The following is a 27,633-nucleotide window of genomic DNA, read 5'->3' on the forward strand; positions in this document are numbered from 1 at the left end:
CCATAGAAGACAGGTTCAAAACTTCAATTGGTATTTGCCACTACATTCAAAATGCAGGCTAACCATCGATGGGCACAGAATGAAATTTCAGTAATCAGTTATGTCGCAGTGGGATTATAAAAGGGAGGGCATCCCCCGCTCAAAAATCTAACTTTCAACATAAAATGTAACCAACCTTCTTTACAAGGTATAAATATGAGACAGCATTCCTCGACACCGCTTCACTAAAAAAAAATGAAGTATTAATGGGTTCAGTCTCTTTAGTTATCCCACAAAAGCAGCAGACCAAAGTATGTATATGCTTTACAGTCTTTGAACCTTTGGATACCATATGACACGAAACTGGTATCAGCATTTGCCCTCCAATTGTTTCCATCTGCAAGGTTCTCTTGGGCTCCCTCTATGCTGAAACCCTGCGGGTCTGTGCCCAGAATCATGAACCTGCAAACCTCAACACATCTTACCTGAAGCGCTTCTCATTCTTATCAATGTTGTACTGCCTCATAGAATGAAGCACTTCATATTTACTACCGCCGCCCCGTCTTCTATTATTACTATCCTCAGACTTGTATCCCCTGCCAAAACCATCAAATTCTGGGTTGCTGCTAGAGTGAAGATGATGATAGTAATCATCAGGCTTTGGTCTTCCTTGTGAATCCATGGAATCCAACCTATGATTTCTAAACACCTTCACAGGTGAGCTTCTTCCAGAATATCGCTTGTACTCATGTTCCTTTGGATGATTGGATGAATCCTTCCTTTCATCAATCCATCTTGAAGCATGTAACGATGAAGCAAAGGTCCTGGATGCTGAACCGTAAGTTATCATGCGTTCCTCAAAAGTAGGTTGTGGGTGGGGTGACCTCATCCTCTCCATTCTAGCTATCGGAGACCTGCTGCGTCTGCGAGAAACAGGGACATCATTCATGCCAATGTCATTTCTTCTCCTTGGCGATGCCCAACGAAGAGGGGAGCGGGTTCTAGATCTTGAAGATCTGGTGCGTGAATGAGATAGATGAATATGCCCTCTGCATGGTGAGAAACTTCGATCTCTTGTTGATAAATGGTCCGCTGCTGTGGACGATTCTATCATGTCATCTGGCCGACGTCTGCAATGCCGATCCCTGACCATTTCAATAGCATGTTTATCAACCTGGCCCCTACTAACAATGAAGTGCCTATCAGGACTCATCTCCCTTGAATTTTTATGTCTTCTCTGCATACCACATGCCAGATCTCTCTCAGACTGTGACCCCCATCTGGAAAGAGAAGGATGTGCACTTTGCAAAGAAGCATTCGCAGATTGTCTGATCACACAGCCAGAAGTTCCAGCACCACCTGCCTTAACTAAGGTACCATCAGGTGCAACAACAAAGCCATTACTCTCTACCTTGGCAATGGCAGCTGCAGCTGCATTCCTTGAAGCAGGTCGAGCAAAACTGGGTGTGTCATAGTAGCCTGGTGAATCATGATGCCTGTTACCATGGCGATTGGAAGGATCAAACCAATGTTTATCCCTGCCCCTCCCTTGGGTATCCCGGAATGATCCACCCCACCCTGATGATTTAGAAGCACCAGCATTCTTTTCAGCTTTTGCATCTAGACTATCATGATTCTTCGACCTGAAGATATCAGAACAAATGCAATTACCAGACATGATTATAAAGTTTGTAAGGTTAATATACCCAAAGACAAGCTCACGATAATATTACCTGCTTAATCTGGGATAAAATTTGTCCTTCCTATATGACTCATCTGAGTAGTTTGGCCTCTCAACCTGAGATGATAACCCTTCCCTGAATGAGGAGCCAGATCTTACTGATGATTCATCATCACCAAACACATCTAAGGAACTGGCAGTCTCATCTTGTTTAACAGAACCAATACGAGGGTCCAAAAAGCTATCTCCGGTATGCCGACGGCCTCCAGGCAACCGATCCCATCCTGACAACTTTGTTCTCTCACATGTTGAAGGTTCCCTTGTGCTATCACCTTCATTGTGACATCCATTGTATCTCACTGGCTTATCACTACCAGGAACTGATGCCAATGCATCAGTAACATTTCTTTGCTTTCTTTTCCTTGTTAATGTCAAATGATTTACGTGATCTGTTGCACCAATAACCCCAATGGTTTTCTTCCCTTGTACTGCATCTGAACCATCTGATTTGGATGAGCACTTCGATGGGGGTTGAGAAAGAGCAACCTGACTATCCTTGCCAGTAGGTGGTCCATCAGCATCTGACATATTGCTCTCTTTGCATGCCACATCCTCAGAAGAGAAAGAAGTAGAAGCACGTAATGCAGAATCTGCTTCAAAGGTATCATTCTCTCTGTTGTCGGACTCGGATCCATAATCCACATGTTCAGATTCCCCTTCATCAATTCCATCTCCCCAGTCATGCAGAACAGTTTCTCTCAATTCACCATCCTCAAATTGAGAATCATCATCTCCCAGAAGGTTGTCTTTTTCCAGTCCAGTGACTTGGACACTATCAACTTGAGATGCATCTGATTTATGGTCACAATGCGAATTTACAGAGCTATCCATGTGTTTTTCTGCCTCTTGAGTGTCCACAGCACCATCTACCAAGCTGGCATCAGTTTCGGCCATAGATACAACAGCTGAAACAGGAACAGAGGCCTTGGCACCAAAACCATTGTTATCATCAACCTTCATTTTTGTTGCCGTCTCTTCATATTTAGCAGCACATGTGGCCTCAGAAGTCAGCTCGTTAGGATCACATGACCCTGGGCTCTTGTGTTGATGAGCATTTGACAGGGAAGGGCTCATGCACAGTGTTCCAGAAGATTTATCAGCACAGTTGCCATTGGTAATATCTAAGCCATCAGAATGTACAGTTTCACCAGATGTGCCACATGCTACCACCAAATTCCTGCCTATATCTCCATCAAACAATAAGCTAGTAGCTTTCTCAGCAAGGATAGGAGACTGATTATCATTTTCTACAATATTCAGAAGTCCATGCTTCTCAATCTGAGTGCTGGTTATGTGAATAGACTGTCCTGCATTAGCCGGGCAATGATCATCAAAGCTGTTATCAGCATTAGATGCATCAACACTTCCATTTTCATCTCTGACAGGTTTACTGATTGATTGGGCCATGTTTGGATCGAATTTACATGCATGGGTATTACAGTCACCAACAACATTCTCACAAAAAGGCAAATGAGAAAGCATTGGTTCAGTTTCTCCCTCAAGCCGAGAACTCGCATCACCCTTTGCTTTATCATTAATGAAGATGTTGTTCCCTTGGTTGTTTATGAGCTTTGCTTCTTCAGTAAAGTTCACCAAAGAAACAGCAGTAGCATCCAAGTCATGCTCCGCTTCAATCAAACTATGACAATGCTTTGCTTTCTCATAATTGGAAACTGAAAGCCCATTACATAAATCAGGCTTTTCCAATATCTCATCAGCTACAAAAGCACAGTGATCCCTTGCAATGCCAGCTGTCTCCATTAAGCTTTCACCAAGTTCTGTAGGGCATGATTTTTCTCCATTCCCTACCTGGCATTCACAAGATTTTGAGCCTTCCAGCTTCTCATTTGAGTTACCATTTTCAGCTACAAGGTCAGTGGCCAGTGGCTCGGAAATTACATCATCAAAATTGTTATTCCATGCATCCATTTCAGTGTTAAGGTCCCAGTGAAGCCTTGAACCAGTGGAAGACTTTATTTTATCTGAAACATTTTGCAGGGACCCCATGAAGTTCTTTTGATTCTGCAAACCATCACACTTCGTATCATCTTCAGCAGGAACGAAGGTAAGACAATTTTCCATAGAGACATTATGGTTTTCTTGCAAATCTTTACATGAGGAATATGATTCATCACCATCAGTGTCTTCCAAATGGTCTTCTCTAGAAGAATTTCCTTTTGAAACTAATCTTCCAGAATGTATAGCGTCATCCACCACTTCACTGTTGCAGGCAGCAGTGGCCAATATCGAAATACCAGAGAAATCTGCAGCATCAGTGGCCTCTTCAATTACATCATTCAAACTAGTTCTTTTGCTAGCAATAAATCTCCTTTCATGATGTTTGTTATATGCTAAAGGCTCCTGGTATGAAGCAGGTTGGCTCTCTAACAGGTGATCGGAATCATCTGAATAAGAAGATTGCAGTGGCGATGATGGAGAACTAACAAACAGAAATCTCCTTTTCTTTATGGGAACAATTTCGAGGGATTCACTAAAGTGTTGGCCAAGAATACTTACACCGACCTGCAACCGGAAAATGAAATTGTTACTAATCCAAAATAAAGAGCTCCGGCAAAAAGTGGTACTCTAGAGTGACACTAAAAAGCTACGCAGGCAAACCTTCTCAGAATCAGAAACAGGGATGTCTTTTGTTCTCCTGGTGTCCTTATCCATAGTAACCTCACTCCCTTTGGAACTTTTGACCACAGACTTCTTCCTTCTTCCCTCAGCAAATGAAGTTCTAGCTCGTCTGACAGCCCACTGCCTGCCCTTAGCAGCTGTCATCCAGTTCAAGTTAGGATCTCTAGCTCCAGAAATTTCAAGCCCTATGTCATGCAGCATGTTCCCTGACAAGATCCACAATCATCAACTGAAGATGTGCCACCAAAATTCTTGCAGGATTCCGATCCTTGATGGTTTCAACGTCTGAAATGAGACCTCCAGAACAAGTACACAGTTGAATCTGCAAGGTAAACATCAATTTTTTAGATAGGAATTGTACTGAGAAGCATTTCCCAATGATTCTTATATTGAGTCTATATGTTTCAGAAGATTACAGACAACAAGAGACAGAACCCTCATCCTGAGAACCAAAACACTTTTGACTACATCAGAAACATCAAATGAATTTTAAGAATAAGATGCCCAAGTTGAGTGGACAAAGTGATAAAACCAATCACCGACTCAGTAGTCCTCATATTTTTTTCTAGAACAATCAAGAATAGATTGACCAATCAACTTGCAGATCCAGAGCAACTGCAGACAGTTTTCGAGAGAAAAAAAAAAAGCATACGTGTGTTAGAACCTATAGATCTCAGGGCAACCTTTCGGATGGTACGATCTGTCCAACCAAAAGAAAAATTCTATGGCACAAAAGCCAAAGGGTTGAGAATGACTGCTTGAGAGTATCATGCTAACAGTCTATTGGACCTCCTGTTCCAGTTCAAAGGTAATAAATACCTTCAGAGAAATTATCAGTGCACCAATCTAAGATCTTCAAGCAATGCAAACAACAATACGTAAAGTCTAGTATGGCTCCTGCACAACAGTTTGAGACAATTGGCACAAGAGAAGGTAGCACAGCTATCCCATTCTTTATTTTAGTCCAATCTCTACTAGATCATCAACAATGATTATTCTGCTCGAACAAGTATATTGCCTACCACCATCGTCCTCCAAAAGATGTCCTCGTTAAACAAGTAAATCTTGGCTAACATCCAAATTAAGATATTCCAGATCACATAAACCACTATCTGCAAGAACAGGATGCAAATGACCGCTCACGGGAAAAAGTGACCAACAATTCCAAAGCCCAAACGACCAGAAGTCCATAAGCAGCACAGACTATCTGGATCAAGACGAGCAGAACCAACAAAGACATAGTTTGCCTTGGAAAGGAGAGGATATATCTTAGAGAAACAATCTGCTGGAAGAAGCAACAAAAATCAAAGATTCTTGAAGGAATTCTTCAACCCTGTGAACAGGCAGTCCGACAACAAGCCAACCTCAGCTGACCGACGGAGATATAGCCGGCTCTCTGAGTTGGGCCAGCCGTAAATAAGAGGACGATGATGCAGATAGCAGATCCAGGCCAAAGTCAAGACCTAAAAGAGTCAGGCGAGAGGTAGATTGTGGGGGTGTACGGCAACGAGAAGGCACAAGAATAAAAAAACTTGGCAGAAATTCTCCAACCCTGTGTCAATCAACACCATATGAAACCTCAGAAAAAGATGCACCAGTCTCGGCCGATCATCGAAATATACAGCCCTTGTCCCTCCTTTTTGTCCCTTGTACATCCCTAAAGAAGAGGGCGACGTCGAAGACAAGCAGATCCAAGCCCATGCCAGGGCCCTAAAGAAGAAATCGGCAACGGGCAGATTGCATAATCCGACCGGCAAGATCCACGACCCAAACCCAGAGACCACATCTTTGTCCTCCCCTGTGACCAAGAACCCAAAACTCTGTTCCGGAAAGCGAAGGAGACCATCCAAGAACCGAAACCCGGCAGATCCACGCCACTTGGCCATCTTAATCCCCTCTCCGGAGGGCAGACTCGAGTTGCAAAACAACCTAAAGAAAGCGCACAGAGATCAGAAACTAGGTTTCAATACCTGGATCTAAAGATGTGGATCGGAGCTGCCTTCCTCCCTTTCGATCTGTTTCTCTTCCTCCTTTTCTTTCCCCTGTTCTCATCTCGTCTCTGCCATCAACGACGGATATATAGATCGATGGATGGATTCCTTTCTTGATCTTTCGTTCTTCCCCTTTTCCTATCCTCCACGCGATCCACAATCCCACCTGTCGACGATCCCTTCTTCGTCCTCTTCGCTTCTGCGCCTCTTGTATATAATAATATTGCTGCCTATCTTCCTTCCTCCCCTTGTTGATGCGGTGGGTGGTTGTCTTCTTAAGACCCATCCCCCCCGACCGGCCGCCTTTCAACTGCCCTCTGTTACCGCATCAAATTACGATACCGCCCTTAGGTCGTGGGCGATGACATTGACGAATGGTAGGGGTAACGCTGATCCTACGCGTTTCTGGATTATTCGTCTGAGCCCACATTCTCTTACCAATCATGCGGATGGTAGATTTCGGGGTAGTCAATAGCACCGTCCCTTGCCTCAGACGATGGTTTGCTCACGCCGGTTCGAGTCGACTCGGCGCCGCAGAATCCGGAACCCATTGACGAGGTACAGCTACCTCATTTTTTCCACGCGCGTGGTGACCCAGTGAAAGCGAAAAGGGCCCCACGGATGGTGAGAGCATCCAATTGGTGGTGGCTTTTCCTTGCAAAGACCTCTCCGGCCTTTATTTCGATGTATAAAATGGCTGGAGAAAGAAAGCACCGGAATCTGTAGCCATTTGAGTCCAATGGATGTTCTAATAAACATGAGTCGGTTACGAATTGCACATCGACAAACATTGATCATTAAATCATCACCAAAACATGATTTAATGGTACAGTGACAGAACAGGATGTGAAAGAAATAAAGATATAGGTTGTGGAGGCACGATGAATACCAGTAAATGTCTAACAGTATATCGGTTGTGCCGGAGAGCTTGGTAAATGTGGGTTATCAATTACCAAACAAATGTTCACCGATCTGCAGCTGCAACTGAGATTGATGCTATTATGCAAAGCTCTTCTTACGGGCAGAAATCTCAAGGCAGAGAAACCCCAACCTCAATCAAAATCCACCATACATATTAAGAATATACGAAGTACTCGATCGACTTGCATGTAGCAATTGTAATCTGAGCTATGCGATGGACTGTTGCGCCGGTTACAGGATGATTTTAATAACCACTTCAATCATGATCCAGTAGTTATAGGATGATTTTAATAACTACATCAATCTAGTAGTTATAGGGTGGTTGTCACTAGGTCCTATAAATAGGATCGTAATTCATGAAGCAAGTAAGATAGAACTTTGTGTGTATTTGGTATCTCGTAAGTGTTCTTATCAATCCTCTTGTTTTTAATACTATATCAATTTTCTTAAGTCGAAAGACTTCTTTTTATTTGTATCGTAGTATTCTGTTTTTTCCTTGCTCCTCCATCCCCAACATTTGTGGTATCAGAGCTTAGTTTCAATCTGAACTAGGTATTATGACTTTTAACAGCAATTTCATGTCTAACTCCTTATCCCCATCTTCTCGGGCAAAAGCTAGAATTTTGGAGTATCAAGATGAAGACTCTATTCAAGTCTCAAGATCTTTGGGACTTAATAGAGAATGGATATGCAGATCCAGATGACAAAATCAGGCTGAGGGAGAATAGAAAGAAGACTCAAAGACATTGTTCTTCATTCAACAAGCTGTATATGAGACGATCTTCTCAAGAATTACAACAGCGACAACCTCAAAGCAAGCTTGGTTGATACTTTAAAATGAATTTCAAGGCTCATCAAAGGTGATTACGATAAAACTTCAAACCCTTCGTCGTGAGTTTGAAATTTTGTTCATGAAAAGCAATGAATCGGTGCAAGATTTTCTTTCTCGAGTGACTGAAATTGTTAGTCAAATGAAATCTTATGGTGAATATCTTCCTGATCATATAATTGTTGCAAAAGTTTTGAGAAGTTTAACTCTGAAATTTGATCATGTTGTTGCCGCAATTGAGGAGTCAAAAGATTTATCTACTTATTCATTTGATGAACTAATGAGTTCCTTGCAAACACATGAAGTAAGATTGAACGGGTCACTTGAAAAAAGTGAAGAAAAAACATTTCAGGTTAAGGGAGAGTCTTCTACAAAAGAAGATAAAAAATCAACAGGAAGAGGACGTGGCAAAGGAGGATTTCGTGGTAGAGGAAATGGAAGAGGAAGAGGACACTTTGATCGGTATGATGAACAAGGGCAATCAAATTATGATAAAAAAAATTATAAAAGTGGAATTTAATATCATTATTGTAAAAAGTTTGGTCACATGAAGGTAGATTACTGGAAAAGAGAAAAGCAAGCAAGCTATATGGAGAAAAATAAGGAAAATAGTAAGTTGTTTATGACTCATTCATAAGTTCATAATATTTCAAATGATATTTAGTTTCTGGATAGTGGATGTTCTAATCATATGCCAGACATAAAATCAATATTTAGAAATATTGATGAGACTCACTGAATGTTAGACTTGGAGATAACAAGCAAATCCAAGTGGAAGGGAAAGGAACAATTGAGGTGAAGACAAATCAAGGGAAGGTAAAATACCTTGATAATGTTTTCTTTGTTACTACTTTATCGCATAACTTGTTGAGTGTTGGACAATTAGTAGATGATGGATATTCAGTAATATTTGATGATGGTTCATGCACTATTAGAGATAAAAAATCTAGTTTGATTATAGTAAATGTTTGCATGACACAAAACAAGATGTTTCCACTTGATGTGTCAAATATTGAAAGGTATGCGCTTATCACAACTCAAAAGAAAGAGTCTAGTTTATAGGATTTAAGATATGGACACCTTAACATTAAATGTTTAAGGTTGTTAAGTCAAAATGGAATGGTTTGTAGACCTATGAATACAAAATTATTTGGTGGAAGTCAATATTTTTTATTGTTTACAGATGATTATAGTCGGATGAGTTGGGTATATTTTTTGAAATTGAAATCTGAAACATTTGATAATTTTCGAAAGTTTAAGGCATTTGTAGAAAGGCAAAGTGGTAGATATATAAAGATACTTCGGACAGATAGAGGTGGTGAATTTTTATCTAATGAGTTTAGTTCTTTTTATGAAGAAAATGGTATTCACAAAGAGTTGACAGCGCCATATACACCGAGTAAAATGGTGTAGCTGAACGTAAGAATCGGACTGTCGTTGAAATGGCAATAAGTTTGCTTAAAGGAAAACATCTTCCAAATCAGTTTTGGGCAGAAGCAATTGCAACAATAGTTTATTTGTTGAATATTTCACCAACAAAGGTTGTTATGAATCGAATTCCTTTTGAGGCTTGATATGGTATAAAACCAAGTATTAGACATCTAAGAATTTTTTGGTTATATTGCTTATGCTTTGGTGAATTCACAAAATCATTACAAGCTTGATGAAAAATCTAAAAAATATATTTTAATTGGTTATTCTTTACCATCGAAAGCATATCGATTATATAACCCTATTAGTAGCAAAGTTATTATTAACAGAAATGTTATGTTTGATAAAAGGACAAGTTGGAATTGGGAGACCAATAAAGATGAAACACAAATGCAGATTCCAGCAGAACTAGACACTCCGCAGAATCAAGTGACAGATCCTGCTCTAACAAGTTCATCGTCAACCTCACCCAATAGCAGTTCAAATTCGGATTTCAAATTCGGATTTCTCAGATGAAACCCCTCCAAGAAATTTCAGATCATTAACAGAAATTTATAACTCAACATTTGCTTTGTTTATTTCAGATCCAACAACCTTTGAGGAAGCAGTTAAAAAAGAGGAATTGAGAAAAGCAATGAAGGAGGAAATCAAGTCAATTGAGAAGATGAGAAAAGCAATGAAGGAGGAAATCAAGTCAATTGAGAAGAATGAAAGTTGGGAGCTAATGGATCTACCGAAAGAAAAGAAAGCGAATAGGTTAAAATGGGTGTTCAAAACAAAATTTAAATGCAAATTATTTGGTTTCACTGATAGTGATTGTGTAGGAGCTTTAGATGATCGAAAGAGATCTTGTAGCAAGTGGAGTCATAACAATGAAGTATTGTGAAACGGATGAACAAGTTATGGATATCCTCATCGCTTCCAGTTCGAAAGCATGTTTATTTTATGTCGCAAATTGGTGTATGCAATTATGAATCAAGGGGGAGTGTTGAGATTTGATTCATAGTTATCTATCTAGATAGTTATCATGATTTAGTGGTTACAAGATGATTTCAATAACCACCACAATCATGATCTAGTAGTTATAAGGTGGTTTCAACAACTACCTCAATCTAGTAGTTATAGGGTGTTTGTGTGCATTTGGTATCTTGTAAGTGTTTTTATCAATCCTCATGTTTTTAATACTACATAAGTTTTCTTAAGTCGAAAGGAATACTACATTCTTAAGTTGAAAGGAATACTACATCAGTTTTCTTAAATCTACATAGCTAGAATCTTGCCCTCAGTCTGATGGTTATTTGGTTATGTCATTGCAGGTTTCATCGGTATTGTTCTTTTATATAATGTTTATTTTCTTCAAATATTTGGTCCACAGTGCTGCTCTGCTAAAGACAACAATGCAGTCGCTCTCCACCCTGGAAAATTCTCAGCTTCAATATGCATTTCCAAGAAGTTGGCAAGAAGGAGAGCGAACAGACCTCGACTCGGTGAAGGTTGATGAAGCTTAGACTTCTTCTGGTTGTGATTCGTCCTCGATTTTCCGCGAACGAACACAAAAACCATATACATCAAGGATTTTTCATGCTACCATTTATGTTTTTTCTTTTTTTCGATGGAAGTCTGTGTTTCGCATAGTGGTTACAAGTAAAACATCATCTCGATGGAATCTCTCCCAACAAATCATATAGGTCCAAGTCTTTCTTGCCAAATCTGTGTTTTGCCTTGAAGAAAGAATGATTTGGTGTTCTAGAGAATCGAGGAGGATTAATGTACACAACTACCTGTATTACAAAGCTCTGAGATGCTGTATTCTCGTCTATTACACGTCCGACAGCATAGCTGATACAAGTCGCCATGGAAATTTGGAGCACCAAAGACTGGATCGCAGTTTGGAAGTCATGCCCTCAGCAGCGCATCTGTTATGCAGCTCCGAAATCAACGGCGACTCTTCTGTGTGCCTTCCAAGGCTTCGTCTTCGTCAGCTCCTCATGTGCCATCCCAGAAGTCGAGCCAATCTCAGGGAAGTAAAAGCAAACTTCGTCAACCGTGTTCATCTCGATCCGTGAGACTTGCGTCGATGGCAGGCACTGCATGATTGGCTTTTCTTCTGATATGTTTGTGTGATTCACATAAGCAGTATTAACCCCCCCACACTCCTTGTTTACTGTCAAACTCGATTTAAGTATGTTTAGGTCGTGAGATAAGTCGATCCTTTTGGTGAAACAACGGGAACAATTCAACCGTTCGACCAGTTGGGTTTGACAGCAGCATAAGAGGACAAAAAGATCAAATTCGAGTGAAACAATCATATTATATTCCTATTTGTCTCTTTCTTTGACTGGATTTAATTATAGATCCTTGACTCATCGCTGTTTAAATATATCAAAGGCCCAAAATTTCAAGACCGATATGGAAATACTCCTTAATCGATCAGATATGTAAATATATTTCCTATATTTTCATTCTATTTGCCGCGTGATGTGTGCAGAATTCACAGAGATGGGGGCTGAAGTGGTCAAGTTGAGAAGCTTGATACCTGACATTACTCCAAATTTGAAGTCAGTCAAGCTGTGAAGCTTCGGATCGAACTCATCGAACGAGGAAAAAGTCCGATTTTGTTGCCTTGACTTGATGCCAAATCGTCTGCTTCTTCCCCAGCGAACAATTCAAACCCTTTTTTTTTTCCTTTGGTTCCAAATAAATATAATCCAATTAGCGTAGTAGCAGCAGCAGCGAAGCCATCATAACACGTCGATTTGAACCACCACACAGCATCAGCAGCTAGTATTCCATTCGATCTCTTCTCCTTCTTCTTCTTCTTCTTCTGTTGGATGACGGAGACGAGACGGAGATGAAGTGCACGCGGCACCCGTTAGAGAACGGCGTCGGCGTCTGCGCCCCTTGCCTCCGCGAGCGCCTCCTCGCCCTCGACGCCGCGACCGCCCCATCACCGGATGACCGGAAGGCCTCCAGACAAACCCCGTCGCCTCCTCCTCTCCTCTTCCCACGCTCCGTCTCCCCTTACGTCCCCCGCTCTGCCGCTGGCGGCTCCCGGCGGGCCTCCTTCCTATCCGCCCTCTTCGGCCGCCGCAGACATGGGAACCTGGAAAGGAAGCCTCAGCGATCCAGCTCTTGGCTCTCGGCACTCCTGCATGGCCGTCGGAGGAAGATGACCTCGTGCATGTCCGTTGCGGACGACGCCGCCGAGCCGGGACGGGACTGGGGCATCTCGCCGGAGAGATCCCGCGGCGGGTACGACGCCGAGCCGCCGTGGCGTCCACATCGGTCCTCGATGACGTGGGCCACCGCGGAGCACCACCATCACCACGGAAGCGGCCTCGCCGGTTTCGCCATGTGTCTCAGCCCGCTGGCGGCGGCGAACTCCAGCAGGAGGCGGTCTCGGGTGGCGGAGTTCGGCTTTTCCGGCGAGCTCCCAAGGACCGCGTTAGGCCCGCATCGCCACCGCCGGCACGCGTCTGCCGGAGGGCCGGTGATGTGGCCCGACACGTCGCGGAAACCGACGGAACTCGGCAGGTTAAGATGACGGTTTTGCCCCCAAAAATACCACAAATTAGACAGTCTGCCATTACCAATTTCCATACAGGAAAATAAATATTTTGCATTTACGTTAAGAAAATATTAATAAAATTCTTGATACTCTGAACACAATATATTCTATCTCTGTAAATTAAAAGTAGGCTTAAATTCTCAGGAATTTGCTTTAGAGCAATCTATCTTCTTATTTGCTGGTCAAAATTGCTTAAAAGGAGACTTTATTTTGAACAATCGCATTTGAAAATTTCATTTTACATACAATATAGGCATATTAAATGCAAGGAATTTTTTGTTGGATTATTGAAAGAAATAAAAAGAAGACAATGGCTCAATACTGGCCACGAGGTTGACAACATGTAAGTGGTCAATATTAGAGAAGATTGCCTTATCATTTATCTATATTATTTGGCGTGGAGCCATCAAGTAGTAGTCTGTGATTTCTATTTAGTATCATGAACATTATACCACAAGCAGCAGGTTTCTATTCAAAATCTTCTTCTCAAGAAGTATAAATATCATCAACATAAACATTGTACTGGGAGAAAGGAAGATATAGGGAAGAAAGAGCAGACAAATAAAAACTGAATCCAAGAGGAAACAAAGAAGGGGATTACAGTGAGGAGATTCCAAATCTTTCAACATATAGAATCACCTCAAACTCATCCATCGAAACCTGCTGAAACAAGAAGATAAACCAGTCCATGCTACAATGGTTGAATTAACTTCACAGACTAATTAGGTATGTTGATGTAGTATTTCACAACGCCACTGGTTCATAAACATCTTTAATTCTAACAACCGATGGTTGCCAGAACATGTTTCTCAGTAAAGATCGATACGGATTAAGATGTGTTTTACATCGATTTTGCCTAATGTTAACACGCATTAATCCGTTGAAATAGTTCTCTTTGCTGATCCAGATAAATTACAAATCTGTTGACGAATTGGTAGACAAAAGTTTCTTAGCAGTTGTGCTTGTCTTCTTGTTCTTCAAAATGGAACCCGACTGACATTGTAGAGGACCGAGTTAAGACCTCCAACATGCAATGGTTATGAACCATCTTATAGCACCTTGGGCATCACATTAAGCAACACAAGACCCATCTCTTCGTGCCCTATAAAGCTGAAAGCTTGACAATACTAATCTTTACACGCTTGCACCATACTGCACAGGCATGACACCACTCTATCTGCCCGTCAACAATTGCCATAAGAGTAGATAATGTCTGGAAAGCAGTGACGGTCCTTTAACAGCCTTATCAACCCTCATAGGAAGGAGATGGGCTTTAGATCTTCATCCACTCTCAACAGAATCCTTGGCAGCTCAAATAAGCTCACCAGTTCTTGGGTCAGGGGTTACTTGCTTCCGAGTCTTACCTGCTTGGCTAAAACAAGTTGATGAGCCAAAAACAGAAGCCATCTCAATGCTCCTGGCTTCTTAGACAATCCTTTTGAGAAATAAAGGTGCAACTCTATATATGAGCGTGTTGTATATCTAAAATTCTCATGTTTATGAACCACTTGTAGCTTGATTATTCTTAGCTGTAGGAGAACACTCACTGCGTATGGTTATTATGCCAAGTCAAGTTTCCAAAGGACTTGTAAATTCCAGACAACATTATAATTTTGACTGCTAGTTGTACTTCCCCCTTAAATATCGAGAGGGTTTGAGCTGTGAAACCCAGAGAAAGGAGAGACAAACGTTGAAGGCCATACATGGTTAGTCATGTATTTGTGTATAATTTAGCTTCACTCCAGATGAAAGTATTCAACGATATAAACATGACTCATCAAGACCAATCAGCCAATAGATTGAGGGAATCCACATGGTGTCTCTACTGTCTGTTGTCAGAAAAATGGATAAGATCTTGTCGCCTTGTGTCCATATTATACAGTAGAAGGAAGACCCCGACGACGACTTGACTTGTGGTTTTTAGGTGTGTATCAAATACACGAGTCAATAACAAGATACGGCAGAGGGATCGGCAATTGAGAGGAAATGATGTTGTACACGTATTCGCCGTGTTGGCGTACGTCAATGCTTATCACGTCCGGTTTTAGTTTTGTGGCTTGACTTGACTGCAAGAAAGCCACGCATGCTTTCAAAGCATATATTCTCTGGGTTATATGACCATCCAAATATGTGTTACTTAGTGTACAATTCAATGTATACAGCATTGTTAACAACATGAAACATGTATGTATTTTTATGCAACAGCAGTACATGATAGTTTCAACTATTTACAATCTTTTTCTTTTGTCACAGTGGAAATCATACAGAGAGATAGAGAGAGAGATAGAGAGAGAGAGAGAGAGAGGGAACAACTCCTCCACCTGCACCATCAACGCACACAGACATGAACATACGTGTTCAACTTAAAATGGGGTGCAGGTGGCCGTGCAATGAAGCAGGTATTCATGGCAGCGGTGCAGCTGCGATTGCCTCCTTCCCCTCGTCACCAACTCCAACCAAAGACAAACAAACGCTAAGAATCCAATGTACCACACGTTACTGCTAATTAATTTCCGCTCGATCCGGAAACGTTTCCGAGGAAATCACTTCCGCTTTGTTTTATGAAACAAGTGTGGGTCTCACCACGAGATGTCAGCTCTTGGCCGTCCGATCCGGGAGATGGATGGAGAATTGCTGCCGGGATGGTAATGGTTGCGAAGGAAGCGTGGGTATTCCGGTAAATGTAGTGCGATCATGTCGAGCGAAGGGCACTATGCGCCCATCAACCAATGGAAGAAGTCATGAAGGCCGCTCTCCTCCGCGTCTTGCCACGCGGAACCCTCCAAATCCCATGAGTTCCGTACCCCGTCGCCGTCGTAACGGTGGCTCCAGTGGTTGGAGAAGCGTAGAGACGAGAAGGATGACGACGCCGAGGAGGACAGCCGATCGACGTACTCCTTCAGCAGCCTTGGCCCTCCCCCCGCCGCCTCGGCCACCGCATCCCCCGGTGGAGCCGTAGCCGCATCGGCTTCGGTGCTGGTGTTGGCATCCCCCCGCTTCTCCACCTTCTCCGTCCGTCGCGTGATCCTCGCCACCACCGCCTCCACCTCCTCGTCCACCAGGTACTCGAACGACGACCCTATCGAGTACGTCCTCAGGGACGACGGAAGCGGAGCTGGCAGTGGCGGAGGATTTCCCGATAACTCCCCCGACGGTGTCATCCGGCGGCTGACGCTTCCTATCTCGATCCGGAAGCTGCCTAATCTCGAGGAGTCAGGTTCGTCGGAGAGTGGCGGCACCGCCGACGGCAGCGCTGGAAGTAGGGAGACGGGAAGGGAAACGGAAGCTCGGCAGAGGGGGCAAGAAGGAGTGGTCTGGAGCCAGGGGTCGACGCAGGAGGAGTGGAAGGCGTGGCGACAGGCAGGCAGGAGACGGAGCTCGTCGTGGCGGCGGAGAGGGGAGAGGCAGACGGCGCAGTCCGGCGAGGACTTGGGGCTGGCGGCTAGTGAGTAGACAGGGAGCGAGTTGGCCTTCTCCTGGTCGAAGGGTACAAAGTTGGCGGCGGCGGCGGCGGCTGAGGAGGAGGCGGATCGGGAACGGTCGAGCGGCAACGGCAAGGCGGCGACAGAGGAGCCGCGGCGGCAGGAGAGGAAGCGAAGGAAAAGGTGGATGAAGAAGGAGGCGAGCACGACGAAGACAATGATGGCGGCGATTATGATCAGACTCACGCTGAGGGATACAGAAGATGAATTGGTAGGGGGCTGAGGAGGAAGCGAGTCCATCGCGTTAACGGGAGAAGCAAAGCTTTGTATGTGAGCTCATATATATAAGCATATGTCGTATAGATCGACTTTCTATTTAATTCTTTTATTATATTGCTTTCCTTTTCTTGGTGACGAAAGTGGCCTCATAATATGGAATTGGAATTGATAATAGGTTCGAGTAAGCATAGTGATTTAATATAATTAAAAAACCTATTTCTTAAAATATATCGAATAGATAAATTGAACACTTTTTCTTTTATTTTTTAAAGGAAACCTCCCCTTTCTTCCTCCAATTGAATCGATTTAATCTATTAATCCAAACCGGTTCAAATTAATAATATATATTATAAGTTTAATAATAAATAATATTTTATATCAATAAATATAATTATTTAAAATATAATAAAACATAACACAATAATATTAATTATATATTAAAAAAATAAAAATAGATCAATAAAATATTTAAATATTAATCAAGCGAATGTGATTATAGTGATATGTAAAATAATAAATCATGTTTCTATTGAGACATTCGAGTTGATCAGTATATTATTTTACAATTAATAAATCTCAGATTTGAATCAATGAGTGAGTAATTTTTTTACATAATAATACATTATATTATTTTTAATTAACATTTTAATACAAAATAAATTAAATAAAAAATAAGTAATATTTATATACACTTTATGTAGAAATTTTCATCTTAGAAACCAATATATTTCATACTTGAATCCCTATTCTCATTATTTTAATAAAATTAAGATAAAAACCTCTACATAAACATGAATTTCTCTAGCAAATTCATGCTAAATATATATAGCGCTCATTCTCCAAGACTATTAAGGTTTCTTTTCTGAAAACTATTGCGTATTTTCCGCGTTAATCCAACTCCATGCGTGGCTGATAAGATAAAGGCACGCGCTCTCTCTCTCTCTCTCTCTCTCTCTCTCTCTCTCTCTCTCCCCTCCACATAAGAACCATGACAAAATGACTTGTTTGCCGGCATCCAGACTGAGAATTATAAATAAAGAGATGGCAGGTCATAGCAAGCAAGAGAAGAAGCCTCGCAAGTTCGTAATGCTTCAAGAAATTAGTGATGCATGCTTGGTATCGTGAATCCATTAGCCATGAATGCTGCTGAAAGATTCTTCATGTTATCACACGCCATCGTTTGAATTGCTCCATCTTCCTTCTGCATCCTGCTTCTTGTCCAAGCACGTACACAGTATGATAGAGAGCTGACCGCAAAACCATGTTCTCGCTCGGTTTGCGTACATGATGGATGCCGTCATTAGCCTCAACTCGTCTTTGTATACTTAACGGGGATTTGTATGTCGTTAGGAAACCCACGGACGCTTGCTTGCATGCATGCATGCCTGCATCCTAATTTGCTTCTTTACTGCTCCAACTAGGATTCTGTATATTGATCATCTTAAACTTTTAGAACTACCGATCACCCTTTGTTTATGAAAGGGTCAAATATTCTTTAATTATGTGATTTACACAAATCATGAAGTCATGGGAGCAATTGAGGAATGTCAAATCTTTTTTATAAGAAGACTATAGATTGGTCAGAACCATAATTAAAGAATTTTGATCTCGTTTCTTTTCGAGTCTCTTCTGATGCCTCATACGTACGCAACAACAAAACTTGATGCCACGGCTGAATTCAATGCTTGCTATGGATGTACTTACAAAGCTTTTAACTACACAGAAAAAGAATGCGAGAAGCGAAACAAGACATGCATAGAAGAGTAGTAGAGTTGTCTCGAGTTTACACAGAAGCGCAGTGTCCTAAACATTTGACTTGGGTATGGCTGTTGATCTGCAGGAAATAAAAATGGTGGTGGTCAACATTTCCTAATCCATGATAAGCATCTCAAGGTTCTCTTTGATACTAACCCACTACTTGTGACATCATTCCAATTCCTAACCCATACATAAGAAACTTGTCATACTATCTGATCTATTCATAGCTTTGACCAAGTTGGTGCATTAGCTGATCCCTCACCTAAACTATTTTGGATACCACTTGAATCACCAAATATTGTTCAACACTTGGGCAATTCCCTTTTTCTTTAATGGGGACGTAGGAGGCATTGGAACAAAGATGATGCACAATGCAACATATAGATGAGCTGGAAGAGTGCTTAAACCTTTTCATCAGCTAATGATTTATGCTGATGCAAGTTCAAAGATCCATCTATATATAGATCTAAATTGCTTTCTTGATCATTTATATTATATATATATATATATATATATATATATATATTATCTGGATTAGCAATGAGCTTCCTTTGGTTGTTGAATGCGAGCGTACAATGAACATGGCAATGCTCGACAATTAATCGGTTGCATCGATGGAAGGGCTTGCTGTTGCATTTAGAACTTGATGCACTTACATGTGGCTGTATACAGAGAAACCATTGAGGATCAAACAAGTCGATACGACTATTGCAGCAACAAAATTAAAATTTATATCGCTGAATAGCAATTAATCAGAGATAAAATGATATTCTTCATATATTATAAAATAGATTAATACTTCAAAATTAACACTCTTCGGTACTTGACTACTTTTGTTAGATACTAATCCAATCACTAATCTTTGATGGCATATTATCATTTCAATTGAATGATTCAATAGTAAAATAAATGACAATAATTTGAATGACTTTTCTTTGTTTTCTCTTGAATTGGATAAATCATTTGGTCAAGTAAACGATAGTAATTCGGAGTAGTTTTCTTTGATTTTTTTCGATGAATAGATTGTCTGACTTGACACGATATCCTTAATAATAATTAAGTTGGCATAAATTGAAGTCCTTAATACATTACAATAAAGATTAAAACTCTAAAATCAATGAGTATTTGATTGCTTATGTTAGCCACTGATTCAATCATCAGTCTTTTATAATAAATTCTTGGCTCAATTGAATGATATTCAATAATTAATCTTTTATGATAAATTCTCAGCTTAATTGAATGATTCAAACACATTGATGAAGTCAAGTAAACAATAATGATTTGAGTGATTTTTTTTTGTTTTCTTCGTTCAAGAATATGACAAATTATTGGGTCAAGTAAACGATAGTGATTCGTATTAGTGTTTTGTGATTATCTTTGGTGAATGGATTGTTTGACATCACACGATACCCTTAATATATTACAATAGAGATTATTACTCCAAAATCAATACTCTTCAATATTTGATTGCTGAATCAATCACCAACCTTTGATGATAAATTTTTGACTCAATTGAATGATTCAACACCTTAGTGGAGTCAAGTAAATGACAATGATTTGAGTGATTTTTCTTAATTTTCTCCATTCAAGAATTGGACAAATCGCTAGGACAAGTAAACGATGGTGATTTAGAGTAGTTTTCTTTGGTTGCCTTCGATGAATGGATTGTTTGACACGATATGATATCCTTAATAGCAATTAACTTGAGACAAATCGATGTCCTTAATATATTATATTAGAGATTAATGCTCTAAAATCAATACTCATGAGTATTTGATTATTTTAGCTAGCCACTGATTCAATCACCAACCTTTGATGATAAATTATCGGCTCAATTGAATGATTCAACACATTAGTGAAGTCAAGTAAATGATAATAATTTGAGTGAGTTTTCTTTGTTTCCTTCAATTATGAATTACACAAGTCAAGTAAACGATAGTGATTCAGAGTAGGTTTCTTTGGTTGCTTTCAGTGAGTAGATCATTTTCGTTTAACATGACAGGACTTGAAATAGAGATTAATGATCCAAAATCAACACTCTTTGAGTATTTGATTGCTTTTGTTAGTTACTGATTCAATAATCAAACTTTGATGATAGTTGAATAATTCAACATATTAGTGGAATTAAGTAAATGATAATGATTTGAGTGACTTTTCTTTATTTCCTCTATTCAAGAATCAGACAAATCGTTGAGTTAGGTAAACAATAGCGATTGAAAGCAGCTTTCTTTGGTTGCCTTTAATGAATGGATTGTTTGACAAAACATAATATCCTTAATAGCAATTAACATGAGATAAGTTGATGTCCTCGATACATTTAAATAAGGATTAATGCTCCAAAATTAATACTCCTAAGTATTTGATTACTTCTTTTAGCCATTAATTCAATAACTAACTTACTTTTGATTATCAATTCTCTGACTCAATGGAATGATTCAACACATTAAGTAAATGATAATGATTTGAGTGATTTTTTTTTGTTTTCTTAATTTAAGAATTAGATAAATTCTTAAGTCAAGTAAACGATAACGATTATGAGTAGTTTTCTTTCGTTATCTTCGACGAATGGATTATTTGACATGACATCGATTGTAGATGAAAGGTCTACATAATTTTTAGCTAATAAAAATAAGAAGCCAGCCATGACATCTTGAATGTACATTATGTCTGGAAGATATCTTAGACAAGTATAATTAATACAGAACAGTATAATTTGAATCAGTTGGAGTTAATTAATACATCTCTTAGATAGTAACAATACCATCTTCAATGGTATATTAATAATTAATAATTATTATAAATAATAAGTCATCTCCAACATCGTATTGGCTAGTAGAAATCCATTCATTGAAAAGACAAGTATATGCCATCTTCATAAAAAAAAAAAAAACGTAAAAACACATACGAGTAATTAAGTGCAGCTCCATGACTACAGACAATTATTACTTTCCTATTGTTTGGTAATCCTATTGTTTGGTAATACGAAAATGGATATATTTATACACCTGTTGGGATTGGACTTGATTGAAGATAAGTTCGTCTGGCTAACGATTGATGCTGATGTAAGATGTGGAAACAATCGCTCCATGTATAATTTCTAACAATATGTATGACATTTCAAATGTTTATCATAAATCTTGGTAAATTTCTCAATTTCTGTGGATTTTTTTTTTTTAAAGAAAGACAACTTTCATTGAATCAGAAAAAGGCAGTAGAAGGGTTCAAAGGTATGCCTAAGGCGTCCAGCTTATAACATTGTGAGAACCCAAAGTTTCTACCAAAAATAAAAAATAATAATTGATGTACTTTGCAATTTAAGAACCGTGGTACATAGATGAGATCAAAAGAGTGCTATTTTGTCATAAATTTCATGCTACACCGCACGAGAGGGCTTTTTACTTCCATCACCAATCTCCCATCATGCCGTTTGGATGTCTGCTTATATATGCGGTTAATCTCGGTTAGTGATACTGTCTGATGTATAATAAATATGTCATTTCTCCAATGGCTTGACTGGTAGTAGATTAGGATTATGATCCAGAATGCGACACCTGTGGTGGAAATTAAGCTATGGAAAAGCCTCCACCATACGTGAGTCTCAATAATTTATTGTGGACAATGACTTGTTTCCATGTTGCTTGACTTTGACAAGTGACAATTTTGTTGGAGAGTTCAGCCTCATCCGCTAGTTCCCTCCAAGCAACTTTCTCCTTTGACGGGGCACTCACGCATGCGGTAGGCAAATATGAGCGTATATACACACATGAGAGCGAGCTGCTTCAGGGGTAGATCTCACCATTAAACATGGGTGGGAGAACCCCTCTTCTTGTCCTCACCTTTTCTCTTGCTGTTCTGAGCATTAAGCTTGGGATTTCTCGTGGTTGTCGAGAGACGGAGAGGAAAGCCCTCATCGACTTCAAGCGTGGACTTCGTGATCCTTCCAATCGTCTCTCTTCCTGGGTCGGGGAGGACTGTTGTGCGTGGGAAGGTGTTGGCTGCAGCAACATCTCTGGTCATGTTATCAAGCTGGATCTTCGAAATAGACGTCTGACGTATCCAATTGAGTACTGCACTAATCAGGAGGTGTACGACATGTTGGATGATGATCCAGGATGCAAATGGGCAGTGCGTGGTGACATAACTCCATCACTGCGTTCTCTCCAACAACTTGGTCACCTGGACCTCAGCGGCAACTCTTTTACGCATAAACCTATCCCCAAGTTCTTTGGAGCTTTCAGAAGACTAACATATCTTAACCTCTCAGGTGCAGGCTTCGTGGGTAGAGTACCTGACCAGCTCGGAAATCTATCCACTTTGCAGCACCTCGACCTTTCTTATAACTGCTATTGGGATGATGAAGGTGATGGCTTCTTCTGCTTGTACCTTGAGAACACGAGATGGATCTCTATGCTCACTTCCCTTCGGCACCTTAACATGAATTGGGTCAATTTGACAAATGCATCCAACTGGTTGCAAGATTTGAACGTGCTCCCACGTGTTCAAGAGATTGAATTAAGTTCTTGTGACTTATGGACCTTTCCCCGTTCGCCGTCTCATGTCAACTTCACATCTCTCACCACTCTTGATTTACGATACAATGATATAAACTCCACCATACCAGATTGGGTGTTCAATATTACTAGCCTCGAGTTCCTTTATCTTGGTGGGAATGAAATATACGGATTCTTTCCTGATTCTGTTACGAAGTTGACATCTCTCAGGGCACTCGACTTGTCTGGGAGTGTGTTCCAAGATGGCTTCATGCGATTAGCTCCTATATCCAACCTCTGCAAGCTCCAAATTCTCAACCTACGCTATGTGCCTATCAAAGACATGCTTGCCAATCTAGAAATGGTTTTCTCTGGATGTCTCAGGCATAGCATGGAGGAATTGGACCTCAGCGGCACCCAGCTGAGTGGTTCCTTTCCGGATTGGCTAGGGAACATGAAGAATCTCAAATCTCTTGATCTTTCTATCAACTCCCTCTGTGGATCAGTGCCTGCATCTATCGGAAATCTATCATTGCTGCAACATTTGGATTTAGATTCCAATGATTTGAATGGGACGATTTCGGAAGGCATCGGACAACTGAAGAGCCTTATCTATTTGGATCTCAGTAGTAACTCGTTGAGCTTATCGGAGGTCCAATTGGGTAATATATCAAGTTTAAGGTATTTAGACATTTCAAGAAACTACGACCCAAGAAAAAGTGGTGATTGGATCCTGCCCTTTTCATTTTCAAGCTCTTTATATAACTTTTTTTTAAATAGCCTATTTTCCAAAATGGTTCCAAACGTACAAATCTTTTCATGAATTATATTTTCACATGCAGGAGTAGGAGTAATAGACATGAGTCTCGATGGGCTTCCTTCTAGTCTCGAGCATTTGGATCTTTCTTACAACTCTCTCAATGGATCATTGCCCGCATCTCTTGGAAACCTCTCTATGCTGCGATCTTTGGATTTAGGATCCAACAATTTGAATGGGATGCTTCCGGAAGGCATCAAATGGTTGAAGGGCCTTACAGATTTGGATCTCTACAATAACTCATTGAGCTTATCGGAGGACGACCTTACCAATCTATCAAGTTTGAAATATTTGGACATTTCATACAACTCTATATACTTGAACAAAAGCGATGATTGGATCCCTCCCTTTCAGCTTGACACCCTTTCGATGGGATTCTGTCAAATACTGCCCATACCCCAATTTCCGAAATGGCTCCGAACACAAACCATTCTTCGTCAACTACAATTGTCAAGTGCAGGTATCAAAGGCATGTTTTTCGAAAGGCTTCCTTCTAGTCTTGAGCAATTGGATCTTTCTTATAACTCTCTCCATGAATCACAACTTGTATCTCTTGGAAACCTCTCTATGCTGCGATCTTTGAATTTAGGATCCAACAATTTGAAGGGGATGCTTCCGGAAGGCATCAAATGGTTGAAGGGCCTTACATATTTGGATCTCTACAATAACTCGTTGAGCTTATCGGAGGACGACCTTACCAATCTATCAAGTTTGAAATATTTGGACATTTCATACAACTCTATATACTTGAACAAAAGCGATGATTGGATCCCTCCCTTTCAGCTTGACACCCTTTGGATGGGATTCTGCCAAATACTGCCCATGCCCCAATTTCCGAAATGGCTCCGAACACAAACCGATCTTCGTGAATTAGATTTATCAAATACAGGGATCAAAGAAACGATTCCCAACTGGCTTCCATCCGGTCTCCAATATTTGTATCTATCCGATAACAAGATTACTGGTGAGATACCACAATTCTTTCCAAAATTAAAATATTTATCTCTTTCAAATAACTCATTCTCTGGGAATCTTTCACCAAGAATCACAAATACCATGCCAAGCTTACAATGGTTTGATCTATCTATGAATAATATGAGTGGCGGTATTCCCTTCTCTTATTGTCGATCTAGTAATTTGGAAAGGCTTCAGCTTTCTGAAAATAATTTGTCAGGAGAAGTTCCCAATTGCTGGAAAAATTCCTCAAATTTACTTCTTTTAGACTTATCAAACAACAAATTAGTCGGTGGAGTCCCTGATTCGCTCTGTAATTTGCAAATGCTAGAGTCACTGCACTTGAGTTACAATAATTTATCCGGGCCGATTCCTCGTTGTTTAAAGAGTTGCACAGAACTATCTACTCTCGACTTGGGCCACAACAACTTTATCGGGAACATACCAACTTGGATTGGAGAAAGCCTATTGTATCTGAAGACACTTAGCTTACGCTCGAATGCCTTCAACGGCAGTATTCCTCGATTATCTTCTCTACCATATCTTCGTATCTTGGATCTCTCCAACAACAATCTTTCAGGAACGATACCACAGAGCTTTGGGAGCTTCAGTGCATTAGAAAGCGCTCCTACGTATCAGTGTTGTTACTTCAACAATGACACTCTCTATGCAGAAGATATGTTGCTCTTCATAAAAGGAAGTGAAATCAAGTATACCACCTCCAGACAACTTTCGATTGATACACTTATTGATCTCTCCAACAATTACTTATCTGGAAGCATCCCTGAAGAATTGGGGAATTTACATGGATTGCGGAGCTTAAATCTATCTGGAAATTACCTTATAGGTCAGATACCAAGAAGCATCGACGGAATGAAACAACTAGAAGTCCTCGATCTCTCAAGAAATAATCTCTCGGGTGCAATTCCATCCGGTTTGGCGACCTTGAATTTCTTAGACCATTTGAATTTATCATATAACAATCTTTCAGGAAGCATTCCCACTGGCAACCAATTGCAAACTTTTACTGATCCATCTATCTACATTGGCAATCCATATCTTTGTGGCCCTCCTCTGCCCATAAATTGTACGGTGAATATAGCGAAGGCCATTGAAGAAGAACAAAATGAAGATTCTTCTGAGAGCAGAATGGAAACACTTTGGTTATACACGAGCATCACACTAGGATTTATTACTGGATTTTGGATGGTTTGTGGAAGTCTTTTGTTACGACGGACCTGGAGGATCACATACTTTCGCGCCATTGATAACATGATTGACAAGCTATACGTGGTGATGGCAGTGATCGTAGCAAAATACAAAAGGAAGCTATGATAACTCTGTTGTTAGAGGGGGTCGACATAATTTATCCGACTTAAGCAATAGCAATGGTATTGGTATCGATCAGTATGTGATACGCTCATGGTTTGCATGTCTTTTCATAACACACCGTCACATGATTTTAATTTTTCCTTTTTGTGCATACTATAGTGACTCTGTTATATGATCTGTTGATGTTTGTCTACGTAGTTGTTTGTCAAAACTTTATGTCATCAAAATATGAGTCCTCTGCCTATGGTTTATGAGCTATTATTTGTTTCATGCAGTAGTGGTTATGGTGTTCATATCTATGCTTGTAAGGTGATTCATAATCTAATTAACAAATTCTAACTCTGTTATTAGAGAGGGTCGACATGACTCATCCAACTTAAGCAATAGCAATAGCATTAGTATCAATCAGTATGTAATACGCTCATGACTTGCATGTCATCATGTCACACATCATAAGAGTTTTATCTTGACAACATCAAGGAAAACCATGTAAACCGTAGCATAGGTTTCATTGGACTTATTATTGACACTAACAAGAAGTAAATTACTTTATCATCCAATTAAATTATAAGATGGATCATTGGAGTAGACTCAGAGGAAACAAGCTCATCTCCACATGGAGACACCTCACAAATGTTTAATTAGAGCACCACTTTGTTCCCGCTACATCACATTAATTCTAGGGTGCTCATCATAATACATATACATATCTATCTATATATATATTGCATAATATAAAAGTGTAGGAAGAAATAAAGACTTGTTATTTCAAGGGTGAAGTGTATCGAGACATGTTCCACATTGGCAAAAGCTTAGATCTAAACAATCTACATTGAGATTATAATGTGTATGCTTGTAATAATTTTTTCTTTATTTATGCAAACTTGTTTTAAGTTGAGAAATACTTATTTTGATGTTTGACAAATTCCCTTCTTCGTATCACCGCACCTTCAAATTTTACTTATTTTTTCTTTCTTCTTCATATTATCCCATTGGTTTTAGCAAACAAAAAAGATTATGGACAGTTTTTTTTTCTTTTAAGTGCAGAAATACATGTAAAATATCACAAAAGAACTCAACCTCAGAGTATCTCACATTATAATTTGACAAGAGTAACATGGACACCAAATCAATCAAATGATTCAATAGGAAATATTCTGTTTGGCTTTAGACAAACCTTACAGTATCGATTGCTCCCTTAACATGTGCTCTTCTTCACCCTAAACAAATATATAAGTATATTATACATAAGAAGGAAGCAATATGGTTTATTGGACCATCGATTATTGTTTTGATTTATGGCTTCATTAGTAATGTCTTAATTGATAATACAATGGGCTCTTATTGGCTTAAATTTGCATAATTGAATCCTTGTTAATTTAAATTAAAATGTCGAAAAGATAAGCAAAAATACCATGAATATTCTTATTGACACAGTAGAGTTATTAATAATTGAGTTTCTACATCTCTATTCCACCGGT

At 40.0% G+C, this 27,633-nt stretch overlaps 3 protein-coding genes across 4 annotated transcripts; 1 reads left to right on the forward strand and 2 right to left on the reverse strand.

Moving 5' to 3' along the window:
- Positions 1–12: 12 nt before the first annotated feature.
- On the reverse strand, positions 13–6,616 carry LOC135582716 (uncharacterized). Of its 2 annotated transcripts, none has more exons than XM_065096003.1 (4): positions 6,331–6,616; positions 4,340–4,682; positions 1,713–4,243; positions 13–1,622 (listed from the first exon to the last, which is right to left on the reverse strand). In XM_065096003.1, the coding sequence occupies exons 2-4, from the start codon at positions 4,559–4,561 to the stop codon at positions 461–463; spliced, it is 3,915 nt and encodes a 1,304-aa protein (XP_064952075.1). In that variant the 5' UTR covers positions 4,562–4,682; positions 6,331–6,616; the 3' UTR covers positions 13–460. The 2 variants fall into 2 exon arrangements, with proteins under 2 accessions (XP_064952075.1, XP_064952076.1); XM_065096004.1 differs by having other exon boundaries at positions 5,180–6,616.
- Positions 6,617–15,243: 8,627 nt separating this feature from the next.
- On the reverse strand, positions 15,244–16,852 carry LOC103975878 (E3 ubiquitin-protein ligase ATL4). The gene has a single exon (XM_009390998.3). The coding sequence runs from the start codon at positions 16,820–16,822 to the stop codon at positions 15,812–15,814; it is 1,011 nt and encodes a 336-aa protein (XP_009389273.2). The 5' UTR covers positions 16,823–16,852; the 3' UTR covers positions 15,244–15,811.
- A 5,429-nt stretch (positions 16,853–22,281) lies between these two features.
- On the forward strand, positions 22,282–26,410 carry LOC103972731 (receptor-like protein EIX2). The gene is made up of 2 exons (XM_065096005.1): positions 22,282–23,771; positions 23,892–26,410. The coding sequence occupies exons 1-2, from the start codon at positions 22,364–22,366 to the stop codon at positions 26,153–26,155; spliced, it is 3,672 nt and encodes a 1,223-aa protein (XP_064952077.1). The 5' UTR covers positions 22,282–22,363; the 3' UTR covers positions 26,156–26,410.
- Positions 26,411–27,633: the final 1,223 nt, after the last annotated feature.

Source organism: Musa acuminata, chromosome BXJ2-2 (genome assembly GCF_036884655.1).
Source record: "Musa acuminata AAA Group cultivar baxijiao chromosome BXJ2-2, Cavendish_Baxijiao_AAA, whole genome shotgun sequence".
Lineage (NCBI taxonomy): Eukaryota > Viridiplantae > Streptophyta > Magnoliopsida > Zingiberales > Musaceae > Musa > Musa acuminata.

Coding starts and splice junctions, on each gene's coding strand:
- LOC135582716 (XM_065096003.1), bottom strand. CDS start 4,561: ATGCTGCATGACATAGGGCTTGAAATTTCTGGAGCTAGAGATCCTAAC. Junction 4,244..4,339: donor CTGTTTCTGATTCTGAGAAG/GTTTGCCTGCGT, acceptor TTCCGGTTGCAG/GTCGGTGTAAGTATTCTTGG. Junction 1,623..1,712: donor TTTTATCCCAGATTAAGCAG/GTAATATTATCG, acceptor TGATATCTTCAG/GTCGAAGAATCATGATAGTC.
- LOC103975878 (XM_009390998.3), bottom strand. CDS start 16,822: ATGGACTCGCTTCCTCCTCAGCCCCCTACCAATTCATCTTCTGTATCC.
- LOC103972731 (XM_065096005.1), top strand. CDS start 22,364: ATGGGTGGGAGAACCCCTCTTCTTGTCCTCACCTTTTCTCTTGCTGTT. Junction 23,772..23,891: donor CTACGACCCAAGAAAAAGTG/GTGATTGGATCC, acceptor TTTCACATGCAG/GAGTAGGAGTAATAGACATG.